General features: G+C 35.6%; 1 protein-coding gene across 1 annotated transcript in view; it reads right to left on the bottom strand.

Annotated features, from left to right (window-relative positions):
* Positions 1–14,387, bottom strand: part of LOC129721674 (transcriptional activator cubitus interruptus) — a 159,980-nt gene extending 145,593 nt beyond the window's left edge. Inside the window, exon 1 of the mRNA XM_055674531.1 lies at positions 13,352–14,387. Within this exon, the coding sequence (XP_055530506.1) occupies positions 13,352–13,659 (308 nt within the window). The 5' untranslated portion in view covers positions 13,660–14,387. The remainder of the gene's footprint in view (positions 1–13,351) is intronic.
* Positions 14,388–14,753: the final 366 nt, after the last annotated feature.

The following is a 14,753-nucleotide window of genomic DNA, read 5'->3' as shown; positions in this document are numbered from 1 at the left end:
AACACTTAAATGGCTGGAATTCTGGACGGACTAACCAGGAAACTATAATCGGCAACTGGCACCTTTTGGTGCCTCGAAATTTTGGTACAGAAGCGGCTAATTGAATTTTCTGTTTTACCAAATGCTGCTGCTAGCGGAAAAAACCTTGCAAAAATGCATGTTTGTGTTGGTGTTAATATTACGACAGCGGCCGGCGCAGCTTTCAAGAAACATTTGTCTCTACCATTCCATCATCTATGTAGCCCCTCCTTCTTTCTAATTATCTGACGAAGCCTTGGTATAAAACGTATCGTTCGAACATTTCACCCCATCAGTTTCATTATTAAACCGTACCGGATACATACGGACGCTCGGTGTTAGCAGCAAAAAGGAGGAAAAACAAAATAGTACCGGTCATCTCGTGCCGGTTTCACCCGTAATGCTGGTGGCTTTAGTAGTAAATGGCTACTGCAAAATACTAAAATGGCTGGAATTCTGGACGGAAACCAGTAAACAAGAAATCGGCAACTGGCACCTTTTGGTGCCTCGCAGTTTTATAATAGAAGCGGTTAGTTGAATTTTATGTTTTACAATTGCTGTTGCTAGCGGAAAAAACCTTGCAAAAATGCATGTTTATGTTGATGTTAATTTCACGACAGCGCTAGGTGTTAGCAGCTGAAAGGAGGAAAGACAAAATAGTACCGGTCATCTCGTGCCGGTTTCACCCGTTATGCTGGTGGCTGTTAGTAATAAATGGCTACTGCAAAATACTAAAATGGCTGGAATTCTGGACGCGAATAATCGGAAACTGGTACCTTTTGGAGCCTCGAAATTTTGTTACAGAAGTTTTGTAAAAGAAGCGTTGCAATTCCCTCTACTATTTGCTTCAATGGAATATTTTTTTTTTAAGAATACGGTAGTCAACGTCATGCGGTCGTGTCTTGAATACCACCCTCCTACTTTTTTTTTCTTGGCTCTATCTCTCTGCTTTATTGTTATATGACGAGCTGTCATCGGTGTTTGGGTGCGATCGTAAGTGTGTTTGCATTGCGTTCGGATGATTCTGGTAATAACTATACAATAACGGCATATCATTCAAACAGTCCATCACAAAGCCATCAGGCGGGAAAGTTCGCAGTTTAGCGACCCAATTATTTGGGTAGGGGGTCGTAATCGCCAATTTCTGTCATATCAAAAAGAAAATATTTTTCACAACCAAATAATGTGAACAGTTCTCAAAAAAGTACAGCCTTTTTCTCACTGTCGTTTTAAAGGAGTATTTACTGCTAGCGACTATACTCTACATCCAAGTTAGCCGTTGCGAAACTGTGCAAAGCATGTTATGATCTTATTGATGTTATTCCCTCCGTCTCTGAGGTGTACAGTTCTGTCATTTTGAATCGTTCTAAATCAAAAATAAAAGCGGTAACATGTAGGTTTTTCAGCTGATGTTCAGGAAAGACATATGAGAAAAAATAATGGGTGTCTGGTAGCTAAAACTTGAGATATTATTCACAAAAATACGTAAAACATGCAAAATTATGACTTTTCGAGCTAAATTTGCCTTTAAATCAAAATTTAAAGCGATGACATATGATTCTTTTTCAATTAAAATGTTTGTTAATGTTCATTAAAGACATTTGAGGAAAAATTTTTAGTATCTGATCACTAAAAATTGAGATATTGTTTACAAAACTACGTAAAACATGCAAAACTATGACTTTTTGTGCTAAATTTGCCTCTAAATAAAAATTCAAAGCGATGACATATGATTCTTTTTACATTGAAATGTTTGTTAATGTTCAGGAAAGACATTTAAGGAAAAATATAGTATCCGATCACTAAACCTTGAGATATTATTCACAAAACCGCGTAAAACATGCAAAATTATGACTTTTTATACTTAATTCGTTTTCAAATCAAAGAAAATTAATTGGTATCTGATTATTTAAAATTTAAATATTTTTCACAAAACCACATGAAAAATGCAAAACCATGATTTTTTAGGCTCAATTTGTCTCACAGCTATGATACATGATTTTTTCATTAAAATGTTTGTTCATGTTCAGGAAAGACTTTTGAGTAAAAATAACGCTATGTTAAACATGCAAAATCATGAATATTTGGGCTCAATTTGCTTCTAAATCAAAATTCAAACCTATGATACGTAATTATTTTTCATTTAAGTGTTTGTTAATGTTCAGGAAAAACATTTGGGAAAAAATAATAGGTATCTTATTGTCAAAAGTTGAGATGTTACTTTAAAAACTACGTATGTTTGAAGCATGTTTGAAAATAATTTTCTGCATACAGAAAAACACATTAAAATACTCTTTTTGAAATTTATATATATTATACATATAATGCATGCGGAAGACAGAACACAAAGGTAGTGGTAAGAAGAAAAAGGTAGTAAAAAAAGTTTTTTTGATGGAAAAGTAGGTAAAACCTCATCCGAAATTTATAAACTTTTTGCAAATTTCTTTCAGGAAGTCCATGCTACATTGTTCGAAGCGGTCGTGACGGAATCTCTAACCATGTTTCGGTTGATCAGCTTCCTGAACACGAAGTCCTAAAAGCACAAAAAGCTTAGACACATCAAAAGAGTTTGGACCTGACGGAGTTGCTCCCGTATTCTTGAAGAATCTTGCAGAAGAGCTCACAGTTCTTTTAGAACGCCTTTTCAATTTATCTTCGAAAAAAAAAAAAAGAAATTTCCCGAAGCTGGAAATGTTTTCATTTAGTTTAAATCAGGTGCGAAATCTGACGTCCGTAACTATCGTGGAATTAATATTATTTTTTGCATTCTAAAATTTTTTGAATCCTTTGTAAATGGCATCATTTTTAAACAGCGTAAACAGTGTGGTTTCTTCAAAGATCGCTCAACGACCTCGAATCTTTTTGAATTTGTAACTGCAAAAAATGGATTGGCGTCTCAACAGCTGTGTTGGCTCTAGTGATATTTGACAAACCACAAACAAATAGTACTCTTACAAAACGCACTCTAAAAACCCTTTTCAGTCACCTGTGAGGTTCCGCAGGGTTTGCATTTGGGTCCACTTCTTTTTATTTTCTATGTAAATGGCATTTCTTATACTTAAAAAAAATAAATATAGTAATTTGCGCAGACGACATGAAACTCTCTTTACTTTGACTTCTCCATGGAACTCATCTGCGTCGCTGCGTACGTTGGAAATTAATCAAAATTAAAAAAAATTGAATACCCTTCGTTTTCAGTACGATATATACACATAATTGAGGGCAAAAGGTGTCCGAACAAAATAAAACTGAAAGTGGATGCGAATTTCTGCTTTCCTGCAAGATAAATTCTCGTGAAAACTGTGTCAGAAAATTACAAAAAAAAAAAACAGCCATAGCTCATCCAAAATAAGAGCTAGCGACACACTTTCTTCTACGAAAATGTGACAGAAAAATCTTAGTTTGAACTTTGTTTAACACTTGAACAATGGAAAAGTTAAGATAAGAGAGCTATCACGCATAAACACATTTTAAGGCGATGCTTTATATTTATACTTAATAACTTTGTCAGATTAGGAGAGAAAAGTTTTCGATCTTTCACAAACTTTCCTATAATAGTTTGTTCTACAATGTGTCAAAAGAAAATGAACAATTTTATTAAAAAATGAAAAAAAGTTATTATTTGTATTATGCTGTATACCTCTCTTAAGCAAAAAAAAAACCTATCCAAATAAAGCTAATTTTGATTTCGTCCTAGTATACGCTGGTGCGTTCTGTATGGTAGTCCCCTAACTAAATTTTACTTTATTTTTTTTCAATTAAGTCTACCTTGCGAGGTGATGGTGACATAAAGTAGGGTGTTGTATCATGATCGGACCAGTCAGAAAATGTACCATGATCGGCCCTTTTTTATACGAGATTTCTCAACTATTGAATAAAAACTGTATCAAATATGTATCCGCATCATCGGAAAACTTCTTCTGATGATGTTCAGAAAGTTTCATTTAGATTACTTAAGTATTACTATTATTAAAAAAGTTTTAAAAAATGGTCTATTTTCAAGCAAAATTTGCCCTCACAATTGTTACCAAGTCTTATTTTCAAGCAGTGATTTTAGAATCAAATATTTGAAGATTGCAGTATATTTTCCAGTAATATGCTTCTGTAGCATTTAAATTCAATGTAGGAACCCTTTTTATATGAAATATTTGCTTTAAAGTTTGAATTATTGGTGAAACGCGAAAGCCTGTTTTGTATCATGATCGGACCAGCATTGAACCATGATCGGACCAACTTACTTCTGAGACATCACTGCTTCACTTTGCTTATGCTTGATATACCCAATGAAGGATTTCACGTTTAATTCATTGGAACAGAATAAGAAATGATGAAGCTTATTTTTTATAGAATAAAACCTCTCAAAAACGACGTAAGGTTCGCAAACTAAAGCAAAATTATTCAGAACTTCACTATAAATAGTCTACTATGCTTCAAATAGGGAAAATATAACGCAGTGTCATCCTTATTTAGGAAGCACTTTTTCCCGCGAATTTTCGAACAGTTTACGAGAGAGTGATAAATTAAAATATATGAAAATTTATATGCGGCGTTTTGCGTGGAATTTTTCACGATTATTTTGAACGGTAAAATGATTTCACGAAGATGAGAAAAGTTTAAAAATTGATTGATTTGTGATCTAATGATAATATGTGTATCGAATTTATTTTTCAGTAACTAGACTCTCGTTGAGACTAACTAATTTTTGAGCTGCGGCAAAGGAAACGTATAGCAAAAAAATAATCTTTGAATTTCGTTTAGCGATAGGGCTTAAAAGTTTAGTCTCTCCAAAAATGTCCTTATACAAAGTTTCAACTCAATCGAACTTAAGGAAATAGTGTCTCAAATTGACCGCTTTGAGTCTCTCTTTTTCGATTGATGACGAAAGGCACAGTTCATGCAATTAGCGATATGGAAATTTTTGTTGATACCAAATATCTTAGACTTGCGTAAAACGCCGAGATCTGGTGTTTTCCCGAAAAAAAAAAATAATCGGAAAAACTCGAATTTCTGGGACTTCTTATGCTTTTTGGGAAATTTTTATGCTGGGAAACTCATTTCACTTGTCACATTTTCATTTTCACTTCACTGTCAATCTCACTTCACGGAGCTAATATTTTTCACTTTACTTTAGATGAAATCGGAAATAAGTCTCAAAAAATGAAGTGAGCATGAGAGTGAAATATATTTCACCGTGAGGTAACTCCCGTAACAAGTACCATTGGCTGAATATCGCATTTCAGGCATGAAAGTTAGAGCATTTCAATATTCGGAAATTTGTAGTACTACTTGGGAACTACAAGTTTGCCATACGTCGTATCTCAAAACTGTGCTGGTGGAGTAAGCTATCGGTAAAACGAAACTGCAACCAAAAAAACACCCACAAATTGAATAAGCAAATTTGCCGTATTGGAAGCTCAAATATAATTCATAACGTTTTCACAATAATATGAAAAATGTTTGAAAATAGTTTTAGAATCACGAAAAAATATCTAATTTATCAAGCCCAAACCAAACACCGTGCATGTAAAGCCCAGCACGCGAAGCGGAAAATCGCTTGAAGTGTCAGAAGCACACTGGTCCGATTATGATACATTTTTTGGTCCGATCATGATTCACCCTGGTCCAATCATGATACAAATTCTATTGTCAGGAAAAACGATATATTTAAATGAATTTACGTCAGATTTGCTATTAATTATTATTTTTGTAAACTAGACAGATAGACTTTTCCGATAAATATATATTATTTATGATTACATGTAATATGGTGAAAATGGGTCATGAAAAGCGATGTACCTTGAAAATAGTCTAAGTTGGTCGGATCATGATACATTACCCTATACTGTTCATAACACCAAGTTGGGTTGGATTGGTTTGAAATATTCTATGAGAAATAAAACGTATTACAGCATTTTCAGTGAGGTAAGATTTAGCGAAATTCGGAACGGTCGAGTCGAATATGTTTCGGTAATTTTATTATTATTTTTGTTTTACACAACATAAATCTCTGATATTAACATATTTTATGTAAAACAGCATGATCTTTTGAATAATTTCGAATAATAAAATTTGAGGTAGGTGGGTGACACCTATTCAGAAATCAATTTCTCTGAAAGGAAACAAAATGGCGGCCAAATCCAATATGGCGACTACCCACTTTGATATTATGTTGGTTTAGATAATTCCATTGAGAAATTCAAGAGTTAAAACAATTTTCGTGAGCCAAGTTTTTTAAAAAAGTATTGATTTCCACTTAACGGGGGGTCCAACAATTTGATCAGCCAAATGCAGTTTCTTTACTTGTTGAATCGTTTTTAATACCATCATGTACATAGTAGGCCGGTCTCAGCGGGAATTGCTCATATTCTGACCAATCTGCGGTTAAAAATTATTTCTATCACACAAAGTTTACAAACCTTGCAGAATTTTTGTAAATAACTTGCGTTAAAGTACCAACTGTGAAATCCCATAGCTTTTGAACAAAAAATAACACCAACTTGAATCTTTCAGATTTCGAAATTTTGTCTAATAAAAAAACAAAGTCTTCGTACTACATTCTGATTCGAAACTCGACCTTCTGTTTTATTATACACAGACTTCGCAGCCAACTGTTAAGTGTACAGGACAATTGCGGGGCTAGCGCTTCGAACCTACTGACACTAACAGTCTCTCCCGAGCCGAGATTCGAACCTACGACGACTGGCCAGCATCGTACCTCGGGACCATCTGGGAGATTTGTCAAATATAGTCTTATTTTTTTTCAGAATTTTCAGAGCCCCCGAACATCATTTTTACGAAAATTATGCAATAGTTATAATTTTTATCTTGTTTCCAGACTGAATTGATTCAAATAAAAAAAATATTTTCAATTTCAGCAAGAGATATTTTTTCATGTTTGCCCCAAAAAGAACGAAAAACAAATGAAAAGGGCTTATATTTTCATTGAAAACATCAGTAACTTTGAATAGGATTGAGATCTTTACGATTTCAGGTTCGCAAAACGTTTTTCTTGAAAAGTTCTAAAAATCGACAGAAGACAGTTGTCATGTGAAAATGAAAATAAAACAATTAGAGCAAAAATGGTGTTTTTCCAATAAAAATGGGTTGTTTTAAAAGATAGAAAAATACTACAAGGTATACACCCCTAGGGTTGTATGAAATTGCGACGTGGGACTAAACACTGTGATTAGGGGATGTTTTATTCCAAAATATACAGAGTCCGCAGACAGAACCAATGTGTTTGCTCGGTGGCTTATTTTTTTTATTTTCAGCCTACCCTGGAGATCTATTCTTAGAAATATATTCAACAACACTTGAAAAAATATCGTTTATATTTGGCGATATTATGCCTGTTGAATTTTTTGTGCAAACAACATTATTTAACTCTGATTAAATCAAATTTATAATATGGATCTTACTTAAAAATAATATGGGAGCCCTTCCGAAAGTTCATTAATTGATAAACATAAGAAGAACAAAATTATCAACAAGTTTCAGCAAAAAAACGTAGCAATCAACAGTTCCATTGTTGTTTTTTGCTTGCCATTTTTTTTCATTTGCCTACAATTACATTCGCTGCATTGCGAAGACAGCTGATAAACGTTTATTATGAAAAAGTTTAAAATAATAAAATATATAGTAAATGGACCAAAAATTCACAAGCATTCACCGGCTCTTACTCTTCTATATTTGGGAATTCAATCTTTCGATACCATCCGGTCACGATTATTTAGTGAATAACGAATATAAATTATAACTGATAACCATTGCAAAAATGTACAATCCTTGTTGAGTAATTTATGGTAATCATATTTAAACTTTCAATCACCATCAGCAGCAGCATTGCAGTTTTTCCTCGATTGCACACGAATATAAATGTACGAACAGAAGGGTACCACTGCAATACGAATAGTACCGCTGCAATCATAGACGACGAGAGACCTGTTGCTCTCTGCTCCACTGGTACTGTCGCTTATACCGGCATATTTTCTTTTAAGACATCAGTTTTTATTACGTTCTGACAATAGGTTTAGGAATTGTTCAAGAATGGGGAAAGTTTCAACCTTTTCAGAAAACTTTTACCTTCGAGACATCATATTAGTCTAAGCTCATGGAAGCAAAAATAAATTGACCTATTGGGACGGGGAGACTCTGTCAATTTTTTTTTCGATATTGATACAGAGAATATAACAGGGAACGGTTGGTGTCCATTCACATCGTCTGTGCTAGGAATGTTTGCATGTAATTGGTTCGTTGTTCGCGTAAATTTGTCATTGAAAATTTTTATCAATTTTACCGCTTAGTAATGAAACTAGAGTGATAGTTAGCCTATTAGAAATTTGTTCAACATTTTATTTATACAACAACATATTGGTTATTGTTATCCATCATGTGGTTATACTGTTATTAACGTTCGAAATCTGACGCAATATTTGCCACTTCATTTCCAGTTTTACAGAATCCACCCCCCCCCCCCCTCTGACTAACTTTGAAAGCCGTTGACATAAAAAGTATTCTAAATTTTTATCAGTCTAGTTTGAAAATAATTTTTTACTGGAATATTGCTATCGAACTCTCCAAATTCCCCACGCACATTCAGTTTCTGGAGTATTGTACAGTGGTGTTAAATAGTTCTAGGAGTTATTTATAACCAAAAAGTTTATAATGAGAAACATCCTAAATATATATGGATCATTCCATACGACATACGAAGTGGCCACGAATGAGCATTAGCTTGAACACGACCATCACAGAATTTGCTCAAACACACCTATGTCGGCGGTGGGATTCGAACCCAGGCGTCGAGCGTGGTTGGCGGAGACGTTACCAACCACACTAGGCCTCCGCTCTACCAGATAGATTATTTTTGTATTTAAAAACCAAATGTGCACTTTTTGGCAAATATAGCTTGATAATTTCATTGTATTTCTCTGAAAATTTTACGTAACAAACACTTATCACCCCGTGGTAACATAAGCCAATCTCGATATATGACATTTTTACGGAAATAGCTTTGAATTTCGTAATCAATTTTAAGATCAATGAAATTCCAATGATAAAATATAATTTCAAAAGTAATTCTAAACTATAAAGCTCTAGGTAAATAACTCTCTAAATGCATCCGTTTTAAGGGTATTTCAAAATGGAGTTTAGAAAAAAAAATCATGAAAATACCCCACATAAGTTATTATTTTTTTCCATGTTGGGCATTTTCGTCACTGCGACCAATTTTTTGATGTTTTGTGACAAAGTTATTATAGTTAGTGGTTCTCTAGCAACAAACATAGAAACTGACTCTTGAATTTGAAGAAATGGTTCATCCGTGGAAATTACCAAAATGGTTGCTTAAAGCTCAGATCATTTGGCATGGATTTACTCTACTAAAGCTGCTCTTAACTACATACAATAATCACCATTTTTTTTTTGGAAGATTTGGACCACTGCGACCATTATTTTGATCTTTTGTGGTAATAAATCACCATAATAAGAAAACCAAATAAGTTTAATAAATCAAACTTAACCGAACTATAGATTGAATTTGGAAAAAAATGCATTCTGTCGCAGAATTATATTTCGAGTTCTCAATGATTTATAACCTTTTTCAAACCTAGAATTATTTATTTCTTTTTTTATTTTTTATTCCAACTTGTGACTTTATTTGGCTCATGTCGTATACATTAATCACCCGATTATATCACCAACTTTTCCAACTTTTTTCACTGGGATTTCAGAGTTGCGTTAATCTACGTTGCCCTTTTTTGTGCCGAATGTTGAAAAATATCAGGGAAAATAATGTTATATTTCGGGGAATATCAGGGAAACTCTGGGAATTTGATTTAGAAAACTTTTTCGCCACCCTGATATACGGAGATGTTTCAAAATATTCAAAAAAAAACCTTTTCTGATATAAAAAAATGAGTGATCAATCCACTCATAGGTAAGATACAAAATTTACTTTTTCATCAGATTAAACCAGACGCGTAGTGTCTTCAGCAAAGTTTTAGGTGATCTTAAAACAAGAAACTTTGCAGAAGACAACATGTCTCTATCCATAACGAATTATGAACAGCATAAAGTATTTTTTGAAAAGACACAAAATCCAATTTTCGTTCTAACTTTTTTAAACCTTCCTCAAAATTATCAGTCATCATTAAAATGCATGTTTTTACCGATCATTGTTATTTTTTATCTGTTAAAAATAAAAAATCACAAGGGTTGTATGCAAAGCCACGACCGTAAGGTTGACGTAGAACTACATAAGGTTGTTTGTTACATTACTGGTATTGAATATGCTTAAAATTTTGGGCAAAAGAGGAAAAAATGTTTAAATGCTACCGAATTTCAGTTTGCACATGCATCACTGAACAGAAATGGAACAAACACTACCCAACGCAAACAAGTATCAACAGTCAGAGTGTATGCAGATTAAGATAAAAAGTAAAAAATGCTTTTGATTCTAGCGGAAAACGAGAAAATAATAAATCTTCAATAGTTTGTTTCTTGTCTTCATAAGGACAGTTGTTATTCAATTTCATATCGGATAAAATGTTGATCGCATCTGTGTACTATCCTGACAGAGGGGATTAAGGCATTTTTCTGATAACACAGTTGAAAGCTGTTTCCATACTGAAAATTTGATTGCCCATATATTTTGAATACCAGCATCCCAGAACGTTTGCGTGTTGTCAGAATACGGCAAGGAAGTGCCGGGTAATGTAAATGTACCTACTACTGCTGCTGCCCGCTACTGCACTAAGGTAGCTTTTAACTAGAGGAAGTGCTGCTACACCAGCTATCGCTGCTTCTGCTATCCGCTGCCATTGCTCTCCACTACCACTGCTAAGTAAGGATTGTTGTAATCGCTGTTCACTAATATGAGCGGTTTCGGCTGAAACAGCCTCCTATGTAGACCAAATAAAATTACAATTTTTTGTATTTGGGAGAAATCTTAGAAAATTTTCCAATCTATTGCTGCAGGAACGAAGGAAATCCATCGAAAATTAACCGATTTAGGGTAAGGAACGGCTTGAGCAGTAGCGCATATTTTAATCAGTCGCATAAAACAGGCCTCAAATTCCCGCTTTTAGATCAATATTGACAATTTCAATGATGGAAATGAAAACTTTGATTGTCTAGCTGTCTTACGAATATAAGTAATACCGTTAATCACAAAGAAATCTGTGAACAAACAGCATTTGAAACAAATCGACCTATATTGCAGCCATTCAAGAGCCACTTCGGGTGCTGCAAAACAGATGGAAACTGCTAAAAATAGGTTCGGGGTGATTGGAATAGTGTCCCTCGATTGGTAACTTTAATTGACTATTGTTAAAGTTTGCTAACTTAGTTTTACAATCTGAAAACAAGCTCGGACAGAGAAAACGATAAAGAACAGATTGATATGCTACTGTTTGAATTTCACCCAACACATTTCGAGTATTTCGTCTGAATACACAGGCGGTTCCTAAAGCTGCTTAGAATATGTTACCTACCCTATTAGCATTTGAAACTGGTTATATTTTTCACATTTTTCGGTTTTAGATTTTCATTTTACATCTGTATGTAGCCGAGTATGTAGCCGAACTTCCTGAGAGACGTAGTTCTACGTCAAAAGGCTATTTGACATATTTCGATATTTTTGGGGGTATTTATATCTTAATCACCTTCAAGTCTCGCAATTCTTAACAAGTGGCAGTTCCATACAATGAAATAACTATCTTTAGACTGTCAACTCCAGATACAAACTTTTGTCTTCTACCGAGTCTGTAAATAGCTCTTTCAATTAATTTATAGTAGTACGTAGAAGCGGCCAACTTTAATAGCTTTTTAGAGTATTAACCATGTAAATAACTCTTAATTGGATTTTTCCGGGTTTTGTATATTTAAAATAAGTACTGGGTACAATAAAATGCATCTGGAATAACAAAATCCATCAGTGTTGCTTCAACTATGCTATTGATTTTTTTTGTAACCAGTGATTAGTGATTTTCGCTAGCGGGTACCTTGATAATGGTAGAAGAATGAAGGATAATATAAGAAAGGTTTCAATGTTAATGTACTTTGAAATGTATTGAGGGGATATATTGTAAAGGGTTATCCAAAAACCTCGCGGACAAATTTAGGATCATTTTTGGTTCCTCTTCCGTTAGATTTTAGTATACACAAATTTCAAGTTTAGATTTCCATCAAACCCCCATAAAAATTTTGAATATTGCTTAAAAAGTGCAAATTTAAGGCTTAATTTCACATTTCTATGAATGAATGTTTGTGAAAATTCTGAGACTAGTAGGCAATTCCTTCAACTATATTGAAGTATTACTCTTTAGGTCAGTTTTTAAAGGAATATGTGAGTACCTCAGAAATTAGTGTAAAATTACGAAAAATATTTTTTCAGTGTCTTGAAAAATGTTCGACGCTAACAGCACAGAATCATACCTTTATACAAACACTAACCCGCGAATTAGTTGTGAAATTTGTGTTTTATTTGTATGGAAGTTCTCCCTTTTAGTGTTGAACTACACCAGAAATATATCTTGCTGCCAAAAACCTCCATCTGCTTGCCAGAAATTGGTGTTATATTTGTCTGGAAGCCCTCAATTCAAAAAGAAATAACTATCTCTCAAACCCTACATACACATTTTCACACCGATCGGTTCAATAGTTTCCACGTCTACAAGGATCACGACAGACCTGCATTTTCATATGTTTGGATTGCTTGTAGTCATTTGAATCACTGATTTTACGCATTAAGTTATTGGTTTAACTTCTTAAATAACAAAATAGTAATAATAAAAATTCCCGATTTAACCCCAAAACAGCATCAGGGCGATGATAAAATCGGGTGATCACTCAAAAATCATTTGAACTGTAAATTTACTGAATTAACGATTGAATTTTTAGCGAAGCTAACAGTTTCTCCGGTTAGGACGGTGATATCACTGATATCAATCAGTCACTAATAAAACTGGAGTACAGTAAACATCATATTACAGTAGAACATTAATAGTTTTGTTGGCAAAACTGGACTTTAGCTGCATCACTTTATGGATTCGTTTTAATTGCTCTTGTTTCTATGTTTTACAAATAGGCGGATTGTAAATATTAATGCTAGAATCAACTTGCGCTCTATGTCATAACTAAGCCAGACAGGTTCTATCCGACATGCGCTTCTGCTGTTGTCGAACGCCGCAGGAGGAAGACGCATCCATCCAACCGGACAGAAGATGGATAGGTAGTTATTATGCGAGAACTTCAAGTGTCCGTTTCGCGCCCTCGTAAAATTCGCTTTTATGAAGTTCATAAAAAATGTGCTAAACACATGTTCCGAACTTACCCATGCGGTGTCGTGTGATGGTAGGCAGGCGGCGCTGTCGGATCCCACAGTCCGTAGCGGCCGTCATGAACCGCCCGTTGTTCCATCGAGGGAAGCTGCGAGTGGAATGCTACGAAGGCCGACGGGATCTGCAGTGGGCTGTAGCCACCGGCCGGATTGGCTCCGTTGGCAGCGGCAGCCGCCGCCGCAGCTAGTCCATGCGATGCGGCCAGCCCGGGATGATGGTGCGCGGCCGAGGCCAACGGATGGCCCGAATGGTGAAACGGATGCACCTGCATGTGCTCGTGGAAAGTCTCTTTTTCCGGCATAGCTTTCCGAATTTCACTCGAAATAATTCAATCACTCACACTGTTATCGCACGAATTTCAAACTTTCATGTCACTTATCCATCTTCCTGATAATATCAGTCTTTTCTTTTGGGGTTAAACAGCCCAGCTTACCCGCCGGGGTGCTGTCGTAAATATCTCAAGGGAATGTACAACCCGTGGGTCAGGTAGTATATCCATTCATTTCTAAGAAAAAAAGAATCCTCTTCGTTCTCCTTTTTCCCGAAACTTCTTTCCTTCTTCAATCGGAAGGCAATGGTCACTAACACTCCGTTTTGTACGCAATGACCCTCATTGCCACTTACACAATTCTACACACTATCGAAATTCTAATACCGTAAATTTCACATCAGTGCATTCTATTCTGGACAAAAATGCACAACTGCTGCTCTAGAGTAACCTTGTTCTCAAACGCACAATTTTGCCGTCGGTAAAACGCTCACGATATCGATCACCGAAGAAACTCACTGCTGCATTCCTCTAGTCAGTAGACGACCAATCAAATCAATTACTGCCAATTACGAAGAACGACGTCGTCGGCGCCCTATTTTCTAATTGAACTATTTCGGTCCATTGACTGTTGATTTCATTGATACCATATGCGTTGTCCAAAGCGACAAGTCCTCCAAAGAAACGGCAAAACAAAGGGGGGGGCGTTGGAAAAATTCTTATACGTGCTCTCGTTCGAGGCTTCTCCGCACAGACTGCGGTTGCCGTATCGGACTGCCCTATGTCAGAGGGATTCCACGGCAATTTGGACCGGTTAAACACACAAACCGATCCCAATGAGCATAAGGCGCACACGAGAGTACTGAGCTGAGCAGCAGGAGCTAGTGAGCGAAATAATGAAGTGATCTTCTCTCGCGTGTCAAAAGCATATGCGTGTACGATCGCGATCGCTTGCTTGCTTTGCTTTGCGTTTGCCTTGCTGTACGAGATCGTCGTCCCCGAAGCGGGAAGGACTGACAAGGAAAGAGAGAATCGTCGCGTTCGAAAAAATCCGGCTTGGTGTGGGTGAACAACGGGAGAGAGCGAAGGCGATCGTGTACGTACCTCGGCTGGCGGATCATGGCCGA

Source organism: Wyeomyia smithii, chromosome 1, assembly GCF_029784165.1.
Source record: "Wyeomyia smithii strain HCP4-BCI-WySm-NY-G18 chromosome 1, ASM2978416v1, whole genome shotgun sequence".
In the NCBI taxonomy this organism is placed as follows: Eukaryota; Metazoa; Arthropoda; class Insecta; order Diptera; family Culicidae; genus Wyeomyia; species Wyeomyia smithii.
The sequence above is the reverse complement of the archived record's forward strand: the minus strand, read 5'-3'. Positions and strand labels throughout refer to the sequence as shown.